The 15,717-nt window shown below is 39.9% G+C and overlaps 1 protein-coding gene across 9 annotated transcripts in view; it reads right to left on the reverse strand.

Moving 5' to 3' along the window:
* The window catches only part of LOC133660024 (nck-associated protein 5-like), a 254,191-nt gene that overhangs the window by 63,073 nt on the left and 175,401 nt on the right, over nucleotides 1–15,717 (reverse strand). For all 9 annotated transcript variants that reach the window (XM_062063058.1, XM_062063066.1, XM_062063050.1 and 6 more), the window contains 2 exons: nucleotides 10,478–10,651; nucleotides 188–256 (listed from right to left, as the gene is read on the reverse strand). In XM_062063058.1, coding sequence (XP_061919042.1) covers nucleotides 188–256; nucleotides 10,478–10,651 — 243 coding nt within the window. The remainder of the gene's footprint in view (nucleotides 1–187; nucleotides 257–10,477; nucleotides 10,652–15,717) is intronic.

The raw sequence follows: 15,717 nt of genomic DNA on the forward strand, positions 1-15,717 counted from the left end.
CAGCCAGCAGTGTTTGCCTCATGTTGCTCCCTGAGCAGCACAGGCTCACAAACAACCACAGTGCACTCATCCTTGTCTTGTTTTCTTCTTCTTTTAACGAAAACGTACACGTTTTTTCAACTTTCTACAGAGCGCACGGACAGCGTGTTTCACTGGTTAACCTTGGGATGTGAAGGACGCCACTCACCTCATCCAGACAGCGTTCATACTGCTCCCGTTGGCTTTCATTCTCCAAGGCCAGGGATGAGTTCCTCTCCTGGTGGCAAAACGTGGTAGGTTCAGGCAGTGCTAATATGGTTTGCAGCCGTGGTCAAAAGTTTACATACACTTGTCAGGTATATAATGTCATGCACTGCAAAAAGTCAGTGTTCAAAAACAAGGAAGAAAAATACAAAAATTAAGGGTATTTTATTTGAACTAAGCAAAATTATCTGCCAATAGAATGAGAAAATGTGGCTTTCCAAAACAAGTCAAATTAGAACCCAAAAATAGCTTAAAATAAGTATATTCTCACTAATAACAAGTGCACTTTTCTTGGTAGAAAAAAACAAACTTTTTGCTCAATATGTTGAAAAATATTCTTAAATGAAGTAAATGCTAGTGCCATTATCTTGACATAATGATATGCGCTCGGCATTACATTTCTTGAAACCAGCAAACTTATACTAAAAACTAATTTATTGTTCTTAATGGAAAGGCAACAAGGCAAGCGCTTGTTACTCTCGGGGTCTCCTAGCCGCTCAGGCAAATCATATGGTCTAAAAATGCATTTTTCCATGGATAACATGACATCATCGCGCCAAGTGCGTGCTCTTTCAGTCAATTAGTGCGCATATATACAGCCCGGCCCCCAGCCCAAATTTTTTAAATTGTAATTTTGAAGAATTCATCTGAATGTGCATGAACTATTTATGTTCAAAATTGTTCGAAATGTTAAATGTTGAAATATTAACTGTCAGTTTACTGTACTGTGCCAACTGTACTACTATATGAGTACGTGTTTTTTATTGTTTCATTGAAAATAAAACAGCAAAGTCCATTTGGCTGTCATCTGTTTTAATTATGAGACACAATTGTGTCAAAATCATGATTTTTTTTTTTTCATGCTTGAAATAAGAAATTATTACTTTAAAAAAGTAGTTTTATACTTGTGAGTGTTGATGACACAGCTTTGCAACAGTTGATATTCTAGTTTCAAGCATGTTTTACTCAATATAGCTCATCAAATCTCAGCAACAAGTTGTAATATCTTACTGAGATCATTTAGGAACAAAACCCTTAAAACAAGTAAAAGACTCTAACTTAATAAAACATGCTTAGTGAGAATAATTATCTCATTAGACAGAAAATAAGCAAATATCAGCCTTATTTGAGATATTTCATCTTACTTAGATTTCACTTTTTGCAGTGTGGCTGTCTTGAGTTTCCAATCATTTCTACCACTCTTGTTTTGTTGTGATGTAGTGATGGGAGCACATACTTGTTGGTCATGAAAAAAACATTCATGAAGTTTGGTTCTTTTATGAATTTATTATGGGTCTACTGAAAATGTGAGCAAATGTGCTGGGTCAAAAGTATACATACATACAATATTTGCTTACATGTCCCTTGGCAAGTTCCACTGCAATGAGTCTCTTTTGGTAGCCATCCACACACACACACACACACACACACACACACACACACACACACACACACACACACACACACACACGCTCATTCTTGTATGTTTTACCTTCTCGAGACCTCCGGATAATGCCTAACTCTTTAGAACCAACCTTTCTAGATATATAAAGATTTCTATTTACAACAATAATAATATATACATGCTATGCAAATATAAAAAAGCTTGTTGTGAAAACTGAGTTGGAATTTCACAAGAAAAAAGTCACAATTTCACAAGAAAACGACCCCAAAGAGGGACAAAATGGATGGATGGAACTTAAAATGTTGGCGGTATTATAATAAAAGTCAAAATTTTACAAGAAAAACTGAACATTTGTGAAATATGATAGTAGTTGGAATTTTACTCAATAACAGTCACAATTTTACAAGAAAAGCTTAACATTTTGGCAATTTTACTCAACAAAAGTCCCAATTTTATAAGAAAACTTAAACATTTTGGCAATATTATAATAATAATCGGAATTTTACTTGACAAAATTAGGACAGAAGTCATCATTTTACTCAAAATATGTCAGTTTTACAAGAACAACAAAAACATAGGCAATATTGTGATACAAGTCAGAATTTTATGTCAAACGTCACCATTTTGCATTAAAAAGTAATAATTTTACATAAAAAAGTAATAATTTTACATAAAAAAGTAATAATTTTACGAGAAAATATTGCAATATTACAGAAACAGAAAGAATATGAGTAATTGTTCTCAATTTTATAAGAAAAAAGGCGACACATTGTGAGAAAATGACTGCTTTTAGTTATTTTTTTATTTTTTGACAACAGGAAGGGTGTTCCTGGGATTAAAGTCCTCACCTTTTGTCCTCCTAACATATTGCTGGGTATTGTGGCCAAACAGCTCCATTTGTGCTTCATCTGACCACAGAACTTTCCTCCAGAAGGTCGTATCTTTGTCCATGTGATGTCAGATCAAACACAAATTGAACTGTTTGGCCACAATATCTCGTAAAATTATTACTTTTTTTGGTCAAACGATTACTTTTTAATGCAAAAGGGTGACATTTGTCAAATAAAATTCTGACTTTTATCACATTATTGCCATTTTTTTGCCGTTGTTCTTGTAAAACAGTGACATTTTTTGGAGTAAAATTATGACCTTTGTCATAATTTGGCCAAGTAAAATTCCAAATTATTGTTATAATATTGCCAACATTTTAAGTTTTCTTATAAAATGGTGACTTTTGTCGAGTAAAATTACGACTCTTTTTTTTTTTTGTTAGATTTTTTTCTTGTAAAATTGGGAACGATTTCTCATATTCTTTCTGTTTCTGTAATATTGCAATATTTTCTTGTAAAATTATTAGTTTTTTATGTCAAATGATTACTTTTTAATGCAAAAGGGTGACATATGTCATATAAAATTCAGACTTTTATTTTTCTTGTAAAACAGTGACATTTTTTGGAGTAAAATTATGACTTTTGTCATCATTTTTCCAAATAAATTTCCGATTATTATTGTAATATTACCAAAATGTTAAAGTTTTCTCATAAATTTACTTTTGTCGAGTAAAATTACGACTCTTTTCATAAAATTGCCAAAATGTTAAGCTTTTCTTGTAAAATTTTGACCGTTGAGTAAAATTCCAACTTTTGTCATAATATTGCACAAATGTATTGGCAATGTAAGAAATTGAAATGCGCCCCCTTTGGCCATAATGAATAAATACAGTTAAATAAATATGTATATAGAAACATATTGTAATAACTTGAAGTAAATGAATATTAAAAGCCAATTACAAACAACAAATACAAAAACAAAAAAAATTAACTAAAAGCAGTCTTTTTCTCACTTTTAATGACACCAGCAATATGTTTGGAGGAGAAAAGGTGAGGCCTTTAATCCCAGGAACACAATTCCTACCGTCAAGCATGTTGGTGGTAGTATTATGCTCTGGGCCTGTTTTGCTGCCAATGGAACTAAATGGGACAATGAAAAAGGAGGATTACCTCCAAATAAGGTGCCTTTGGTAGCCATCCACAAGCTTCTGGGTGAATTTTTGACCACTCCTCCAAATATATTGGTGAGTATTGTGGCCAAACAGCTCAATTTTTGTTTCACTTGACATCACATGGACAAACTTGCCAAGGGACATGTAAACAAATATTAACATTGCTGTATGTATACGTTTGACCCAGCACATTTGCTCACATTTTCAGTAGACCCATAATAAATTCATAAAAGAAGCAAACTTTATGAATGTTTTTTTGTGACCAACAAGTATGTGCTCCAATCCAGGCCTGGCCTTAACCAATCTGGCGCCCTAGGCAAGAAGTGTATATACTCACAAGAAACCGAATAGCTTTGTCTTTGACCTTTTTTTTTTTACTTAAAGAAGGCAAATTAACATATTATATGAGAATGTTATGTTATGATTATCTTTAACCGAATCACAGCAGTGCTCAAATTTAAAAAAAGCATTTCCTCTCATGTGATATTGCTTAATTAACATTAATGATGTGCACTTTAACAACTAGGTTTCCAACTATACCTGATATATAAAGGGGTGGAAAAGTGACTATTACCTGCAGGGCAAACATTAGCTAACCAGAAGGCAATAACAATGTAAACAAAAAACACCTGCTTAAGAGATCTAATACAAATGTCCCTGAGGAATGTAAGGTGGGAGTACTGTAATCACCTAACGTTACATTATTATTTTCCATAACAATTTAGCCCCCTCCACAATATTAACCCGACGTTAAAACAGAACTAGCTATTTATTGATTAGCAATTGCCGAATCATGTAACATTAGCTTAATGCTAAAAAGCCAGGTTACTATCACATTCTGTAACAGACAAATAATTTCATGTAGGCTAACGTTACCTACCTGCTACCTCTGTCTTTTTCTCGTTTCTCCTCCTCTTCTTTTCTATTTTTTCTTCCCTGGGCACCTGACAGTTTTGGCCGTTTTGACATCTTGTGTTGATTTTTTGATGTGGTAAGAGTCATGATACGGGAAGGGAGGGGGCGCACCGTGCGGGGGATGGGGGGGGGCGTAATGTTGTAACAAATAATATTTCTATTAAATAGGCTTTACTTTGCATTTTAATTAACGTGGGATTATTTTTTGTATTTAGAAATAATAGTACCAACTTTTTTTTTTTTTTTTTTCTCCAACATTTGTGGCACTGGCGTGGCGCCCCCTGATGGACGGCGCCCTTAGCATTTGCCTATACGGCCTATGCCACGGGCCGGCCCTGCTCCAATCACTCTATCACAACAAAATTAGAGTTGTAGAAATGATTGGAAACTCAAGACAGCCATGACATGATGTTCTTTACAAGTGCACGTCAACTCTTGACCACGGCCGTGCGTGCGATGCAACACGGTGAAGGAGGTGAACACAGCGATGAAAGGTCAACGTCGAGGCAGCGCGGCCGATAAAACTCTCCGAGGTACTACAGAGGAAAAGGTCAAGGGAACGCGAGTCATGATGTTGAACTTTTGGGGTTCAGATCTAATAAGAATATCTCCTCCAATTGACGAGGGACCAGTCAGAGCACTATTGATCTCTGGGGGTTTTCAATTTGTCAGAGGCCGGCAGCGTGTTAGGAGCTGTCAGCCGGCCTGGCGCCGCTCACCCTCTGCCCTTTAGGAGGAGCTCGCCATCCCTCATTGGGAACGCCGCAGAGAGCGTAATTATAGCCCCAAAGATTCCGAGAGAAGAGGATAATTAAATCCCTAAAGCTTAGGAGATGAGCACAAATGTAACAAGGAACAAGTGATTCTCTCAAGGAGCACTTTAAGCACCTCTTGTAGAAGAGGCTCACAAACAAGGAGCTCGGGTAGTAGAGCGGCCGTGCAAACAACTCCAGGGTTCCGGGTTCGTATCCACCATCCTTACCATGGCCGTTGTGTTCCTGGTAGTGTTGTCCCGATACCAATATTTTGGTATTCAGAGGCAGTATAGTACCGTAAATGATTCATTAGTATCGTGGTACTAATACCGTACAACCCCTAGGCTTGGCATTGTCTCGCTGAAATAATCAGGGGCGTCCGTGATAATGTTGCTTGGATGGCAACATCATCATCATCAGCCGTTGTCAGTCCACTGCTGGACGAAAGCCTCAGCATGTTTCTGCCATAGTGAACGATCTCTTAGCACCCCCTGTTCCTTGCCTTAACGAACCGCCATCTTGGTCTGGAGCTCTGGAACTGCTAGGGACTGGGGGCCGTCTTCTTGGCGTACTCTTCATGCTGGTTATTAGCCTACACCTTCCACGCTGGCTTGGTGCGGGTTGGAAGGGGTATTTTATGTCAGAGATCCTTCTCCTAGACTAATTGCCTTACTGGGCTGTTGAACTTAGTCTGTCCTGTTGGTTGTCCGCGCCCCAATTACCCAGGGACCCACTCAGCTTTATGGCGCTGACCACCCGCCAGTCACAAGAGAAGGTGCAAACAGTTCTTTGTGTGCATTTTATAGACGTTAGTTGGGACTCACTAACCCCACACACAACCTCCCATCTCATGCCTGGATGTAGTTTAACGTCATACCCAAGACCATGATGGTCCAGGATGGCAACATATGTTGCTCCAAAAGCTGTATGTACCTTTCAGCATTAATGGTGCCTTCACAGATGGGTAAGTTACCCATGTCTTGGGCACTAATACACCCCCATACCATCACAGATGATGCCTTTTACACTTTCAGATTGTTCTTATCCTCCGGAGGACACGACGTCAACGGTTTCCAAAAACAATTTGAAATGTGGGCTCGTCAGACTATGTAGTGGATTGTCCGACGCTTAAACAGCAACAAAAGTGAGTTTAGTACAAAAAGTTTATTTACCCTTAGTCAAAAGTGCAAGTCGGATTGAGCTGTCCCTGCAGACAAACAAAACGTCCTCCGGAGGACACACAAAAAATAAATCTCTCAGAGTCCTGGTCTCCTGGCCATTTTATCTGTTTTCCTCGTGCGTCACGGTCTTGTGGTTTTTGACATGTTTGTTTTGCAACATCCTTGAATCCCTTAATCATACTTAGACAATCAAAACATTTTATAGACAGGTTGGCACGACTTCATATTCAACTTTGTCCTACATCAGGTCTATTCAATGGTATAGAATAGAAGAGAAATTAAATGAGCAGACATTCTTTATAGACACGAAATATAGTTCAAAGGTCAGAAATTCTACTACATCTACAGGACACTTTTCATCAGTCCTTCTTAGATGAGATCGGCCCCAGCGAAGCCGGCGGCGTTTCTGGGTGTTGTTGATAAATGGCTTTCGCTTTCCATAATAATAATAATAATAATGGATTAGATTTATATCGCGTTTTTCTAGACACTCAAAGCGCTTCACAGAGAAGTGAGAACCCATCATTCATTCACACCTGGTGGTGGTAAGCTACTTTCGTAGCCACAGCTGCCCTGAGGTAGACTGACGGAAGCGTGGCTGCCAATTTGCGCCTACGGCCCCTCCGACCACCACCTATCGTTCATTCATCATTCATTCACCGGTGTGAGCCGCACCGGGAGCAAGGGTGAAGTGTCCTGCCCAAAGACACAACGGCAGCGATTTTGGATGGTAAATCAAATCAAATCAAATCAACTTTATTTATAAAGCACATTTGAAATTGACCACGGGGGTAGCCAAAGTGCTGTACAATGGGCAGTTTAAAAGATAATACGAGAACTGAGCAAACACAACACAACACAAACAGAACACGATAAAAAACAAATAAATAAAACATAAAAACATAAAAACAGGTTCACAGCAGGTGTATTATGGGGCGCCATTGCAGGATGGATATCACTCAGTGTTAAAAGCCATGGAATAAAAGTATGTTTTTAAGAGAGATTTAAAAACAGGAAGAGAGGAGGCTTGTCTAACACTCAGAGGTAGGTCGTTCCAGAGCTTGGGAGCAGCAGCGGCGAAAGCTCTGTCACCTCTAAGCTTCAGAGGTGGGGAGAGCGAACCTGCAACCCTCAGGTTTCTGACACGGGCGCTCTACCCACTACGCCACGCCGCCCCCGTAGTAGAGTTTTAACTTGCACTTACAGATGCAGCGACGAACCGTAGTTACTGACAGGTTTTCTGAAGTGTTCCTGAGCCCATGTGGTGATATCCTTTACACACCGATGTCGCTTTTTGATGCAGTGCCGCCTGAGGGATCGAAGGTCCGTAATATCAACGCTTACGTGCAGGGATTTCTCCAGATTCTCTGAACCTTTTGATGATATTACGGAGCGTAGATGGCGAAATCCCTAAATTCCTTGCAATAGCTGGTTGAGGAATGTTGTTCTTAAGCAATTTGCTCAGGCATTTGTTGACAAAGCGGTGACCCTCGCCCCGTCCTTGTTTGTGAACGACTGAGCATTTCATGGAAGCTGCTTTTATACCCAATCGTGGCACCCACTTGTTCCCAATGAGCCTGTTCACCTGTGGGATGTTCCCTATAAGAGTTTGATGAGCATTCAAACTCAACAGTCTATTCAATTGAATATAAGTTGAAAAGGATTTGCAAATCATTGTATTCTGTTTTTATTCGCCATTTACACAACGTGCCAACTTCACTGGTTTTGGGTTTTTTCACATTCCTCGATTAAAAAACAGGACATGGAGTTCAATCAGTTACTTACACCTGGGAAAGAAACTCGTACGTAGACCGAGGACCTCCTGAATTAGTTCACGGCAAATAATGCGTCTTTGTTCTATTGTACAAAAGGTTATGGGATCATTGTTGGTGCTTTCTGACCTACAACAATAAAAAAAAAGTTCCCAGAGGACGGAGCAGGTTCAGCTATAGTCAATGGAGGAGTCGGCTGCAGATGCAAGAGATGTAAAGCACCTTGCTCCAGCAGGGCGTCCATCACGTGGCGTAGCGTGACGGGACAAAATGTCAGTCTCAAAGAGCAACAGGAAATGAGCCCCTGCTGAATAATTATCTCCAGAGTAGTGTTGTCCCGATACCAATATATTGGTACCGGTACCAAAATGTATTTTGGTACTTTTCGGTACTTTTCTATATAAAGGGGACCACAAAAAAATTGCATTATAGGCTTTATTTTAACAACAAATCTTAGGGTACATTAAACATGTGTTTATTATTGCAAGTTTGTCCTTAAATAAAATAGTGAACATACTAGACAACTTGTCTTTTAGTAGTAAGTAAACAAACAAAGGCTCCTAATTTAGCTGCTGACATATGCAGTAACATATTGTGTCATTTATACACCTATTATTTTGTCAACATTATTAAGGACAAGTGGTAGAAAAATGTATTATAAAAAGGCCTACTGAAAGCCACTACTAGCGACCACGCAGTCTGATAGTGTACATATCAATGATGAAATCTTAACATTGCAACACATGCCAATACGGCCGGGTTAGATTACTAAAGTGCAATTTTAAATTTCCCGCCAAATATCCTGCTGAAAACGTCTCGGTATGATGACGCCTGCGCGTGACGTCACGGATTGTAGCGGACATTTTGGGACAGCATGGTGGCCGGCTATTAAGTCGTCTGTTTTCATCGCAAAATTCCACAGTATTCTGGACATCTGTGTTGGTGAATATTTTGCAATTTGTTCAATGAACAATGGAGACAGCAAAGAAGAAAGCTGTAGGTGGGAAGCGGTGTATTAGCGGCCGGCTGCAGCAACACAAACACAGCCGGTGTTTCATTGTTTACATTCCCAAAAGATGACAGTCAAGCTTTACCATTGGCCTGTGGGTAACTGGGACAACAGAGACTCTTACCGGGAGGACTTTGAGTTGGATACGCAGACGCGGTACCGTGAGTACGCATGAGCTGCGGCTTCCAAACATTTGATCGCTTGCCCGTACGTGCGTGCCGCTATGTGCTTGTCACGTACGTAACTTTGGGGAAATATATGTGCTGTATGAACTTTGGGGAGGTGAACGGTACTTTGGGCTGTGGGATTGAGTGTGTTGTGCGGGTGTTTGATTTGTATTGGCGGGTTATATGGACGGGAGGAAGAATATTTTTCAACATATTGAGACAAAAGGTCCAAAAAAAAATTTTTACCAAGAAAAGTGCACTTGTTATTGGTGAGAATATACTTATTTTAAGGTATTTTGGGGTTGATTGAGATTAGCTAATTTGACTTGTTTTGGAAAGTCTTGACAAGCCGAAATTTCTTGTTCTATTGGCAGATAATTTTGCTTAGTTCAAATAAAATACCCCTAATTTTTGTATTTTTTTTTCTTGTTTTTGAACACTGACTTTTTGCAATGTATATATATATATATATATACATATATATAAGAAATACTTGAATTTCAGTGAATTCTAGATATATATATTTGTATTCACTGGCTTTTAACCCAGCATGAGACTTTAAACTGTTTTTAGCTTTTAACTTTTTTAACTGTTTTTAACTTTTAAACTGTTTTTTATCCAACAAACTGTTCTTAGGGTAATTTATATTTGCTTTTTCAATGTGTATTTTTATTTCTGTTTTAAATGTTATTTTTTAGTCTGTCCTTTGCCTCTATTTCTTTGTGGTGTACAGCCCTTTGTTTTTCAACTGTGCTTGTTTTTAAAGGGCTTTATAAATAAAGTTGGTATGGTATGGTATGGTATGGTATGGTATGGTATGGTATGGTATGGTATGGTATGGTATGGTATGGTATGGTATGGTATAGATATACTCCTCCCCCCAATCTCCCGAATTCTGAGGTCTCAAGGTTGGCAAGTATAATTATGATTCATTAGTATCGCGGTACTAAACTAATACCGGTATACCGTCCAACCCTACTCCGGAGTATAATGTGTGTGTGAATCGGTACGCAGGTAGAGAAGTATACCTCGAGGTTCTTGAGGCGTTCCAACAACAGCTTGGTTCTGTCGTCATCCGCGTCTGCTGGGCTGACGTCGGCGTGCGGCGGCATCGCGGATCCCTGCCCAGTCTGAGTCGCCGGCAGGGGGCTGGTCTTTTCTGGGCAGTCGAGCAGCCTGTGCATTTCCTCGGAGAGTTTCTCCTGAGGCGCAGGAATGAAAAAAAAGACCAGGTTAGAGACGCTGGGAGACGAGGGGGGGAGATTTGGCAGGGAGATTTGGCAGCAGATGGGGTATGAATGTAAAAAACCCAGAAATCGCAGAAGAAAGAGAAAGTGAAAGACAAGATGAAAGCCGGGGGAGGGAGGGGATGGAATGGGCAGATGGGCCGACGGGGAGGCAGCGTCAACTAAACATCCCATAATCCCTAATCATGTATCTCTTGTTTTCCAAATTACAGCAGCGACCTTGATGGCGCTCTCGCTTGGCCCTCTTTGATGGAGACGGAGGTCTTCCTGGCGTCTCATTAACGACTCTTCTAATTGGGAAGGCTAAGGTTGGCACAAAACAACACACAAGGAGATGGGAAATCTGCAAAGTGTAAATCTAGAATACTCAAGCCTGGAAAAACTGCTCGGGAGAACCAAACATGTTTACTCGTGTCATTAGTTTTTGGAATGACACTAACTCGCATTTTGAATTGCTATCAATGTCATGATCTGTGGTCTGGATGATGTTTTTGTTATTTTTGGTTAGTTTTGGACTCTTTCAGTTCCTGTTTGCGCTCTCTTGTTTGTTTAGTTACCATCCATCCATCCATCTTCTTCCGCTTATCCGAGGTCGGGTCGCGGGGGCAGCAGCCTAAGCAGGGAAGCCCAGACTTTCCTCTCCCCAGCCACTTCGTCCAGCTCTTCCCGTGGGATCCCGAGGAGTTCCCAGGCCAGCCGGGAGACATAGTCTTCCCAACGTGTCCTGGGTCTTTACCGTGGACGTGCCCTAATCACCTCCCTAGGGAGGCGTTCGGGTGGCATCCTGACCAGATGCCTGAACCACCTCATCTGGCTCCACTCCATGTGGAGGAGCAGCGGCTTTACTTTGAGCTCCTCCCAGATGGCAGAGCTTCTCACCCTATCTCTAAGGGAGAGCCCCACCACCTGGCAAAGGAAACTCATTTCGGCCGCTTGTACCCGTGATCTTGTCCTTTCGGTCATAACCCAAAGCTCATGACCATAGGTGAGGATGGGAACGTAGATCGACCGGTCAATTGAGAGCTTTGCCTTCCGGCTCAGCTCCTTCTTCACCACAACGGATCACTACAGCGTCCGCATTACTGAAGACGCCGCACCGTCCGCCTGTCGATCTCACCATCCACTCTTCCCTCACTCGTGAACAAGACTCCGAGGTACTTGAACTCCTCCACTTGGGGCAGGATCTCCTCCCCAACCCGGAGATGGCACTCCACCTTTTTCCGGGCGAGAACCATGGACTCGGACTTGGAGGTACTGATTCTCATCCCAGTCGCTTCACACTCGGCTGTGAACCGATCCAGTGAGAGCTGAAGATCCTGGCCAGATGAAGCCATCAGGACCACATCATCTGCAAAAAGCAGAGACCTAATCCTGCAGCCACCAAACCGGATCCCCTCAACGCCTTGACTGCGCCTAGAAATTCTGTCCATAAAGGTTATGAACAGAATCGGTGACAAAGAACAGCCTTGGCCGTTGACTTACTGCCGGCAATGCGGACCAAGCTCTGACACTGATCATACAGGGAGCGGACCGCCACAATCAGACAGTCCGATACCCCATACTCTCTGAGCACTCCCCACAGGACTTCCCGGGGTACAAGGTCGAAAGCCTTCTCTGGTAGACTGGTTGGGCAAACTCCCATGCACCCTCAAGGACCCTGCCGAGAGTATAGAGCTGGTCCACAGTTCCACGACCATGTTTAGTTACCATGGCGACTTATTAGTTTCACCTGCCTCTGGTGTTCGGGACACGCACTTGCTCTAATCAAGAAGACCATTATTTAAGCCTATCTTTTCGTGTCAGTCGTTCTGGCGTCATTGCTCAGTTCATGATGCTCGTTCCATGTCTGATTCCACAGTTATGCTAGTTGCTCCATCCCATAGTTTGGTTAGTTGTTTTCATGTCTATAGTTTCATGTTTCATGTCCTAAGTTTTTTGCCTTAGCTTCCGCATGCGATAGGCACGCTTGCCTTAAGGTTGTTGTCTGTTTTTTTGTACTTCGTTGAGTGTTAGTTGAATAATTAAATATGTTCCTACCTTCACGCCTTGTCCGGAATAGTCCGATTGCTTCCCGGGAGAACAAACCTCGCAGTAAGCTATGTCATACAATATTTCGGTAACACTTTAGTATGGGTAACATATTCACCATTAATTATTTGCTTATTAACATTTAAATTACTAACATATTGACTCTTAATAGTCATTATTAATGCCTTATTCTGCATGGCCTTATTATACACCCTAAACCTAACCCTAACCAAATAACTCTAAATTAAGTCGTTGTTACTTAGAATATGTTCCCCTAGTGTCCAAATAACTCTAAAGGAAGTCTTTGTTACTTAGAATATGTTCCCCTAGTGTCCAAATAACTCTAAATTAAGTCTTTGTTACTTAAAATATGTTCCCCTAGTGTCCAAATAACTCTAAATGAAGTCTGTGTTACTTAGAATATGTTCCCCTAGTGTCCAAATAACTCTAAATGAAGTCTTTGTTACTTAGAATATGTTCCCTTAGTGTCCAAATAACTCTAAATTAAGTCTTTGTTACTTAGATTATGTTCCCCTAGTGTCCAAATAACTCTAAATGAAGTCTTTGTTACTTGGAATATGTTCCCCTAGTGTCAAAATAACTCTAAATTAAGTCTCTGTTACTTAAAATATGTTCCCCTAGTGTCCAAATAACTCTAAATGAAGTCTTTGTTACTTAGAATATGTTCCCCTAGTGTCCAAATAACTCTAAATGAAGTCTTTGTTACTTAGAATATGTTCCCCTAGTGTCCAAATAACTCTAAATTAAGTCTTTATTACTTAGAATATGTTCCCCTAGTGTCCAAATAACTCTAAATTAAGTCTTTGTTACTTAGAATATGTTCCCCTAGTGTCCAAATAACTCTAAATGAAGTATTTGTTACTTGGAATATGTTCCCCTAGTGTCCAAATAACTCTAAATGAAGTCTGTGTTACTTGGAATATGTTCCCCTAGTGTCCAAATAACTCTAAATGAAGTCTTTGTTACTTGGAATATGTTCCCCTAGTGTCCAAATAACTCTAAATTAAGTCTATGTTACTTAGAATATGTTCCCCTAGTGTCCAAATAACTCTAAATGAAGTCTTTGTTACTTGGAATATGTTCCCCTAGTGTCCAAATAACTCTAAATTAAGTCTTTGTTACTTAGAATATGTTCCCCTAGTGTCCAAATAACTCTAAATGAAGTCTTTGTTACTTAGAATATGTTCCCCTAGTGTCCAAATAACTCTAAATGAAGTCTATGTTACTTGGAATATGTTCCCCTAGTGTCCAAATAACTCTAAATTAAGTCTTTGTTACTTAGAATATGTTCCCCTAGTGTCCAAATAACTCTAAATTAAGTCTTTTTTACTTAGAATATGTTCCCCTAGTGTCCAAATAACTCTAAATTAAGTCTGTGTTACGTAGAATATGTTCCCCTAGTGTCCAAATAACTCTAAATTAAGTCTTTGTTACTTAGAATATGTTCCCCTAGTGTCCAAATAACTCTAAATTAAGTCTGTGTTACTTAGAATATGTTCCCCTACTGTCCAAATAACTCTAAATGAAGTCTTTGTTACTTAAAATATGTTCCCCTAGTGTCCAAATAACTCTAAATTAAGTCTTTGTTACTTAGAATATGTTCCCCTAGTGTCCAAATAACTCTAAATTAAGTCTTTGTTACTTAAAATATGTTCCCCTAGTGTCCAAATAACTCTAAATTAAGTTGTTGTTACTTAAAATATGTTCCCCTAGTGTCCAAATAACTCTAAATTAAGTCTGTGTTACTTGGAATATGTTCCCCATACTAAAGTGTTACCAATATTTCTTATCCAAACGTGTCTAAAAGGTATGTTACATGTTAAGTGTAACATACATTGGGGCGGTATAGCTCGGTTGGTAGAGCAACCGTGCCAGCAACTTGAGGGTTCCGGGTTCGATCCCTGCTTCTGCCAACCTAGTCACTGCCGTTGTGTCCTTGGGCAAGACACTTTACCCACCTGCTCCCAGTGCCACCCACACTGGTTTAAAAAAAAAAATGTAACCTAGATATTGGGTTTCACAATGTAAAGCGCTTTGAGTCACTAGAGAAAAGCGCTATATAAATATAATTCACTTCACAAGTGTTTTTTAATAATAAAAATCATATATTTTATTTGTAAAAAGCACTTCACATTGAGTAAACAACCTCAAAGTGCTACGTATTAAAACAAAATAATAATAATAATAATTTTAAAAAAAATACAAATAAAAACTAGAACAGCCAAATAGCTAGAACTAGTATGCATAAATGTAAAAAAAAAAAAAAAAAAAGGCTTTTTTTAAAAAGAAGGATTTTTAAGCCTTTTTTAAAAGCATGCACAGTTTGTGGTGCCCTCAGGTGGTCAGGGAGAGCGTTCCACAGACTAAGCTTGTAAGTTGTGGCACGACTGTACATTTGGGTTTTTTGTTGTCTTTAGAAGTGAGCGCTCTTGTCTTTAACCATAGATCGAATTTCCTTTATACTTATTGGGTTTTCCATCTTTTACGAGTCCGTCTAAAAAAAATGGTGTCGGAGCGGCGTTGCTTTATTGTGTTGGGCTCCAGTGTGCCTGTTTGCAGTTTGCTCCGAGAAGGCTGCTCATCAGGCGGCGTTAAAAAGGCCCCCGTAATGGCGTCCGCAGAGAGAGGGGCGGGAACCTTGTCCCTGGCGCTGCCCTTTCCAGTTATTGAGTTTGTCTGCTGAATGCACGGAAAGTGCTTGCGTAAGACCGGCCGGCTGGGGAAATGGCCTACTAACCCTCGCTCCGTGTTTGCTCTTTTTCCACAATGTCCACAGGAGCTTGGGCGCGGAAGTTAGGACGTTTAAAGCCCAACTTTGACATCAACTTCTCATCCTCTTTGTTATTACATTTTCATCTTTCTGCTTCCATGTGAAGTAAAGCATCTACAAGCCTTTTCTTAATCATTTCTTGTGTATGTTCAGGTGTCACAACCATTTCACATTTATCTCATGGTATATATATATATATATT

This window comes from Entelurus aequoreus, linkage group LG01 (assembly GCF_033978785.1).
Source record: "Entelurus aequoreus isolate RoL-2023_Sb linkage group LG01, RoL_Eaeq_v1.1, whole genome shotgun sequence".
Classification (NCBI taxonomy): Eukaryota; Metazoa; Chordata; class Actinopteri; order Syngnathiformes; family Syngnathidae; genus Entelurus; species Entelurus aequoreus.